The following is a 7416-nucleotide window of genomic DNA, read 5'->3' on the forward strand; positions in this document are numbered from 1 at the left end:
TGTGTGTGTGTGTGTGTGTGTGTGTGTGAGTGTGTGTGAGAGAGTGTGTGTGTGTGTGTGTGTGTGTGAAAGAGAGAGAGTGTGTGTGTCTGTCAGTGTCAGTGTCTGTGTCTGTGTGTGTGAGAGAGAGAGAGAGAGTGTGTGTGTGTGTGAGTGTGTGAGAGTGTGTGTGTCTGTGTCTGTGTGTGTCTGTGTCTGTGTGAGTGTGAGTGTGAGTGTGTGTGTGTTTGTGAGTGTCTGTGTCTCTGTGTGTGTGTGTGTGTGTGTGTGTGTGAGTGAGTGTGTGTGTGTTTGTGAGTGTCTGTGTCTCTGTGTGTGTGTGTGTGTGTGTGTGTGTGAGTGAGTGTGTGTGTGTTTGTGAGTGTCTGTGTCTCTGTGTGTGTGTGTGTGTGTGTGTGTGTGAGTGAGTGTGTGTGTGTTTGTGAGTGTCTGTGTCTCTGTGTGTGTGTGTGTGTGTGTGTGTGTGAGTGAGTGTGTGTGTGTTTGTGAGTGTCTGTGTCTCTGTGTGTGTGTGTGTGTGTGTGTGTGTGAGTGAGTGTGTGTGTGTTTGTGAGTGTCTGTGTCTCTGTGTGTGTGTGTGTGTGTGTGTGTGTGTCTGTGTCTGTGTCTCTGTGTGTGTGTGAGTGAGTGAGTGAGTGTGTGTGTGTTTGTGAGTGTCTGTGTCTCTGTGTGTTTGTGTGTGTGTGTGTGTGTTTGTGAGTGTCTGTGTCTGTGTCTCTGTGTGTGTGTGTGTGTGTGTGTGTGTGTGTGTGTGTGTGTGTGTGTGTGTGTGTGTGTCTGTGTGTGTGTCTGTGTGTGTGTGTGTTGTTGTCAGGGCGTCCCGGCGAGCGTGGCGTTCTTCAGCCCATCTGGAGTGAGGTTCTGTTTGGATTTGGTGAAAAGACTCTCCGGATCTCAGCTGGAGCAGATAAAGGTACGACACACAGCAAGCATCGCTGCATCTTTCACTCGGATGAATCAGATTCAGAGACGTGTGTGTGTGTGTGTGTGTGTGTGTGTGCGTGCGTGCGTGTGTGTGCTCGCAGTGCAGCGTCTGGCCATCAGGAATCTGCAGCTGAGTGATATGACGACCTTCAGCATGCGTGTATCATGGGATCCACTGGGTCCAAACGTGCGTCAGTACCGAGTGTCGTACATCAGCACACGAGGAGACCGCGCCGAACAGACGGTGAGCATCTGAATCTGACTGTTCATGCTCTCCTACATGTCTTCAAACTTATGATTATAACCTGAATATACAGTATATATAGACATTGCAAATGGTGCTGATTTAAATGCAAGTGTCATTTTTAGGGATGCACGATATTATCGGAATGTTAAAGGAATCGGCCGATAGTGGCTTAAAATTTGATATCGGTAACGGCCCGATATCAAAAATTATGCCGATATGCCTTGCTGAATGAATTTTTTCCTGTGGATCTCTTTAATCTGAGAATACAAGTACAGAATGAGGCGTCCAGTGTGTGATGAGAGTAAAGAGTCCTAACGCCCGTCCGGTGAGGCCTTTTATTTATTTAGGGGGCGCTGTAGGCCTACTTGTAATAAAATGAAAGTAAAATACACAAATAACATTAAGATTGTGTTTCTGATTAAATAAAGCAGTAATTGATGTCATAAAATGATGAGTGTGTTTAGATTTAAAGGTCAGAAGCTATAGCTTACATCAATAAAAATCACAAACATGACACTTGGAAATTAATTTTATATATACAGATTTATTAATTAATGTGTAATATATATATATATATATATATACTTTTTTTTCATTATGAGAACATTATGATACAAGGGGCTCTAAAAGTTTTTCAGAATTTTTTACAGTTTTTTGCTTTAGACCATCTACAAATATTAAATCTACAAATAAAATGTTACGGTTACTTAAAAATGGAGGGAATTTTTTGATTGTTTTATAGTTATTTTTCAAAGCTTTGCATGTACTCGCATTATAAAATAACTTCATTATTGCTTATTTAACCCTAAAAAGTAAGTTTTTGTTAAAAACTAACCAAAATGTAAAATGATTTGTTTATAATCTCTGTACAGGAGAGACTCGATGCTGTTTCCAATCAAAAGGAAATATATATCGGTGTCGGCATCGGGGCAAAATGTCTTGAAAAAATTTCGGCATATCGGATATCGGCAAAAATCCAATATCATGCATCCCTAGTCATTTTCACATCATACATTTCTCATGACAGCCTATGTGTGAAAACTGGATTAAACCAGAGCTGGCTCAGAGGGATAAGAGAGTTATGTTTTGCGGCACTGCTGTTTTTGATCCATGGCACGTTCAGATGTGATCCATCACGTTTAATGGGTCTCAAATGCTGTAACATCAGTGAATGTACAGTGTTTGTATGTTAAAGTGACTCAAAACTCCCTGTGGCTTGTGAATGTGTTTTGTCTTCTGTGGAGTTTTGTAAGCGTGTGTTTAGTTTTTATCGGTGGGTTTTTGCCGCAGAGTTTCGCAGCACTACAGGCCGTCGTCCTGAAATGTGTTTGTGTTCACCGCAGGAACATTCCCCAGATCAAAACACCTTTCATGACTGTGGTTTCTGTGACTGACGGTGTGTTTTCTCTCTGCTGCAGGCCATGGTTCCTGCGGCTCAGACCTCGCTGCTGCTGCAGCCTCTTCTGTCGGACACAGAGTACCGTCTCAGCGTCTCAGCGGTCTACAGCGACGGCGACGGCCCGCCCATCACACGCCTCGCACGCACACGTGAGTCTGCTCTCCACTGAGCCTCGCTCGGGGATTCTGGGTAACGCATACAGCAGTCAGCATGTTAGAGGAGCGACTTTTGCATTAACAACAAGATTTTAAGTTGAAGTATAAATGAATCTAAGAGAAAAGTGTGCATTCTATGGCCTGTAACTCGTTCTAAGGACCACTGACCTTCACTAGTTTATTGTAACTAGTACTGTGTTGTGACAAAAGTTTTATACATGCATTTAAATTCAATTTATTTAAAATGTGTTATAAATTCATTTTGATTCAAATTTAAATAAATGTAATTAATGTAAATGTTTTATAAAATAATTAAATATTTTAGAAATTGAAAATAAACTAACATTGTGATATGCTTTAAGTGTTTTATATCTCTGGATTGTATTGTTGGTAAGTCAAGTGTTGATCTGAGAAAGCTAAATTGATCAGGCTAAATTATGACCGGCTCATAAATTGCATTATTGAGAGAGAAAAAAGCAAAGATAAGTCGCATCTGTGTAGAAGTCATGTTTTAGTACATTCGTAAAATCTGGTAAATAAATCGAAACATCTCCAAACATTGTAAACACTATCAAATCAAATCAGATCAAATCTCTTTATCGTCACACATCGTGTAAACAGGTGTACCTGCAACTCTCTGTAACGAACCGTATAAGCAACACGACGTATGATAACTGACAATATACATTAAATAACAATATACACATTTACACAAGGAATAGACAGGAAGTTTTCATGTTACAACCGAACGCAGTTGCAGTAATCACAGTAATAGTCAGTATAATTCACAGTAATAACTCAGTGAGTGAGTAATAACATGTGGATGTTGTTATAGAGAGCAGTTAATGCGCTGTGATGTTTAGTGCAGATAGCTCGTCAGAGTGCTGAAGAGAGATGATGTAGCCTGCGTTGAGTGCTGACCCTTAGAGTCAGTGTAACTAGTCTGGTAATAAAGTGCAGTGTAAGGGTATATGAGGTGTGCTGTGTTGTTTTATTGGCTGGAGTTCAGCAGTCTCGCAGTCTGCTGGTGTGGGTCCTGACACCGCGGTGCCGTCTGCCTGATGGTAGCAGTGAGAGCAGTTTGTAGTTCGGGTGGCAGGAGTCTCTGATGATCTTCCATGCTTTCCTCACACATCGCTGGGTGTAGATGTCCTGGAGGAAGGGAAGCTCACCTCCGACGATGTGCAGGGCCGTCCAAACCACTCTCTGCAGGGCTTTCCGGTTGAGAGATGCCGTTCCCATACCAGCCGGACAGCTGTAGAATTGTTTTAGAATTTTTGGGTTCAGACCAAATTTCTTCTGTTGCCTGAGGAAGAAGAGACGCTGGTGGGCCTTCTTCACCACTGACTGTGTGTGGACACCAAGGAACTTGAAGCTGTTGACCCTTCAAGGAGAACAGGAGAGGACTGAGAACATAGCCCTGTGGGGCACCGGTGTTGAGGGTCAGTGGGGAGGAGATATTGCTGCCAACTCTAGTCCAGGATCTATTCAGACCCAGAGCCCGGAGTTTCACCACAAGCTTAGGGGGCACTATGGTATTAAACGCTGAGCTGTAGTCAACAAACAGCATTCTCACATAGGTGTTCCTCTCGTCCAGATGGGAAAGTGCAGTGTGCAGGGTGAAGGCAATTGCGTGGTCAGTGGAGCGGTTGTTGCGGTAGGCAAACTGCAGTGGGTCGAGAGATGCCGGCAGAAGTGATCTCTGATGAGCTTCTTAAAGCACTAACTGATGATGGAGCGCCTCTCATTCAAGCATGTGACTTTGGGTGTGTTTGGTATGGGCACAGTGGTGGATGTTTTGAAACATTGGGGGACAACAGACATGGAAAGGGAGAGGTTAAAAATGTCTGTGAAAACTCCTGATAGTTGATTTGTGCATGTTTCAAGGACGCGGCCAGGAATGCCTTCTGCATATGCTATAAACATGTACTTTAGCTCCCCTAAAGAGGAAAATCTCATCTTCACAATAGTTTAGTGTAGTTTATTTATTTATAAAGCACATTTAAAAACAACAACATGCTGTACAGTTATAAAACACATTAGACATTTATTGATATGAAATTCTAATGGACAAATGAAAGTTGTACACCCTCAGAGACAATGTCAGCTACCCGTCTCCTGTCTCACTAGAATGTTTTAATGAAACAAACGAGTGCATACGGGCCAGTTGTGTTTCACAGGGAGGGACTGATCAGTTGTGAACTGAAACCCCAATCAGGGTCTCTTCCTCCGCAGTGCCTCTCTCTGCTCCCAGTAACCTCCGTGTGTCTGAGGAGTGGTACAACCGCTTCCGCATCAGCTGGGACGCGCCGCCGTCACCCACCATGGGTTACAGGATCGTCTACCAGCCCACCTCAGGTACCCGAGCGCCTCATCACACACACACACACACACACACACACTGACCTCTGACCTCTGACCTTTGACAGCGGCCAGCCGCGCGCTGGAGACGTTCGTGGGCGACGACATCAACACCATGCTGATCGTCAATCTGTTGAGTGGGACGGAGTACAGCGTTAAAGTCATCGCCACCTACACCACGGGATCCAGCGAGGCCCTGAGCGGACGCGCCAAAACACGTGAGTGCACGACACACTGAACATGCATGTGCGTGTGAGCGCCTCTGACGCCTGTGTCTGTCTCTCTAGTGTATCTGGGAGTGAGTAACCTCAGCACGTATCAGGTGCGGACGAGCAGCATGTGTGTGCAGTGGCAGCCGCATCGACACGCAAACCTGTACCGCCTCGTCCTGCAGTCGCCGCTCAGTGAGTGTTTGTGTTCGGAAATACTTACACATGCTTTAGAGACTAATGTGTTCACAGAAGTGTGTTAAACCTGACAAAACCTCCTTTTGATGACGTCCTCATTTGTGAAATCTGTAAAAAACAAAGTAAATAACGTGTTTTTTTAAGGACATTAAGACACTACAGGTGAATAGGGTACGTGTAACGAATATAGCTAACCATAATTCACCAGTTTAATGAATTACATTAAGAATTTCACATATTTTTTGTATTTACATTTTCTGAAATGTTATGTTTATATATGCAAATGAGGCATTATCTAATTAAATATGCACTAATTTGCATGAATTTCCAGAACAGAAATCTGAGCATCGATTCATAATTCTGGTCTGATTTTGTCGTCATATTAGAGTTAAAGGTTTTTTCAGAGGGGATTCTGGATTTCTCTTTTTATCATAAATCAGAAAATACTGTCAGCAGACAGAAACAAACACATTTTCACAGTGTTTTCAGCAGTAATATATATTTTGAATAAATCTGGTATCAGTCGTGTGAATCAGGGTTATTATAGTGAACCCAAGCTAAATATAAACATTTAAAACCAATTAAAAATTTTAAACCATTAAAAAACATTTTTGTTTTTCTTACTTGAAATAAAATAAACGTTAACTGAAATAAAAAAATATATAAAAAAACAAAAACATTTTATTTCAGCTAGTTGCTAAGGCAACATTTCTCATTTTAATTTAGTTTAACTTTATATACTAAAATAACTAAAACTACAATGGAAATAAAATCAATAAAAACTATATAGGCATATATATGTATATATAAAACACTTAATGTGTATTTTGGATGTTTTCTAGTCCACTATAAAAAAGAGACAAAAACACACCAAAAACTGACCAGTGCATGAAAGTTTAATTGTAAAAATTAATTGTGTTGTTTGATTATAGTAACTAGCTGTATATAGAGCGATGGCAGTCTATGGAATGCTGTCAGGTGATTGTAACTTTGGCAAGTGGTGAGGCTTCGTGTGATTATAGGTCACTGAACAAAACGCCTCATTTAGAGTCTGAAGCATGCAGCGTATAAACATGATTCACAGCGTCGTTTGACAGATGTCTGATCGTGTTCACATATGAGACCAGTACCGCTTTACTTTCAGAAGAGTTCACACGCTTTACCTGATACTGATGTACAGTGCAGTAGATGTCAACACACACACACACAGACGAGCAGCGTAAATCTCTGGGTTTTCCACTCAATCTTCTGTTTCAGACGGTGAGAAACAGGAAGTGAGGTTGAGCGGCTCCACGTCCAGACACTGCTTTAATGATCTGACGCCGAACACACAGTACACCATCAGCATTCACGCTCAGCTGCAGGACACGGAGGGACCCGCCGTCACCACCACACAGAGAACATGTATGTGCTGAAACACACACACACACACTCTCACTCACTCACTCACTCACTCTCTCTCACACACACACACACACACAGGTTTGTTTTTGTGAAAAGTGGGGACTCTCCATAGGCGTAATGGTTTTTATACTGTACAGACCGTATATTCTATTGCCCTACACCAACCCTACCCCTAAACCTACCCCTCACAGGAGACTTTCTGCTATTTCAGATTTTCAATACACTCCATTCTGTGTGATTTATAAGCAATCAGAGGAAGGAGATTACAATTTTTTATTAAAATGAATAAAATTAGCATAATTTGAACTTTGTATTTCATTTAAAATCAGATAAAAGACTAAATGTTCAAAGTTTTTTTCCTGAAGCTCACGTTCTCTTTGTGACGTGTGGCTCACAGTGACGAGCACATCACATGTACTGAAGTGTTTCCTGTTTTCTGTTATTCAAACGTGTCTGTAGTTCCTGTGGCCACGGCTCCGCCCACTACACCCAGCACCACCGCCGCCCCGCCCACCCTCC

General features: G+C 42.2%; 1 protein-coding gene across 1 annotated transcript in view; it reads left to right on the forward strand.

Moving 5' to 3' along the window:
- Window positions 1-7416, forward strand: part of LOC107571272 (collagen alpha-1(XIV) chain-like) — a 60428-nt gene that overhangs the window by 18314 nt on the left and 34698 nt on the right. Inside the window, exons 16-22 of the mRNA XM_016257588.1 lie at window positions 1026-1168; window positions 2590-2719; window positions 4961-5083; window positions 5155-5304; window positions 5374-5490; window positions 6751-6897; window positions 7357-7416. The exon at window positions 7357-7416 is cut by the window's right edge and continues 3 nt beyond it. Of these exons, the coding sequence (XP_016113074.1) occupies window positions 1026-1168; window positions 2590-2719; window positions 4961-5083; window positions 5155-5304; window positions 5374-5490; window positions 6751-6897; window positions 7357-7416 (870 nt within the window). The remainder of the gene's footprint in view (window positions 1-1025; window positions 1169-2589; window positions 2720-4960; window positions 5084-5154; window positions 5305-5373; window positions 5491-6750; window positions 6898-7356) is intronic.

This window comes from Sinocyclocheilus grahami, unplaced genomic scaffold (assembly GCF_001515645.1).
Source record: "Sinocyclocheilus grahami isolate Dianchi unplaced genomic scaffold, SAMN03320097.WGS_v1.1 scaffold1574.1, whole genome shotgun sequence".
Lineage (NCBI taxonomy): Eukaryota > Metazoa > Chordata > Actinopteri > Cypriniformes > Cyprinidae > Sinocyclocheilus > Sinocyclocheilus grahami.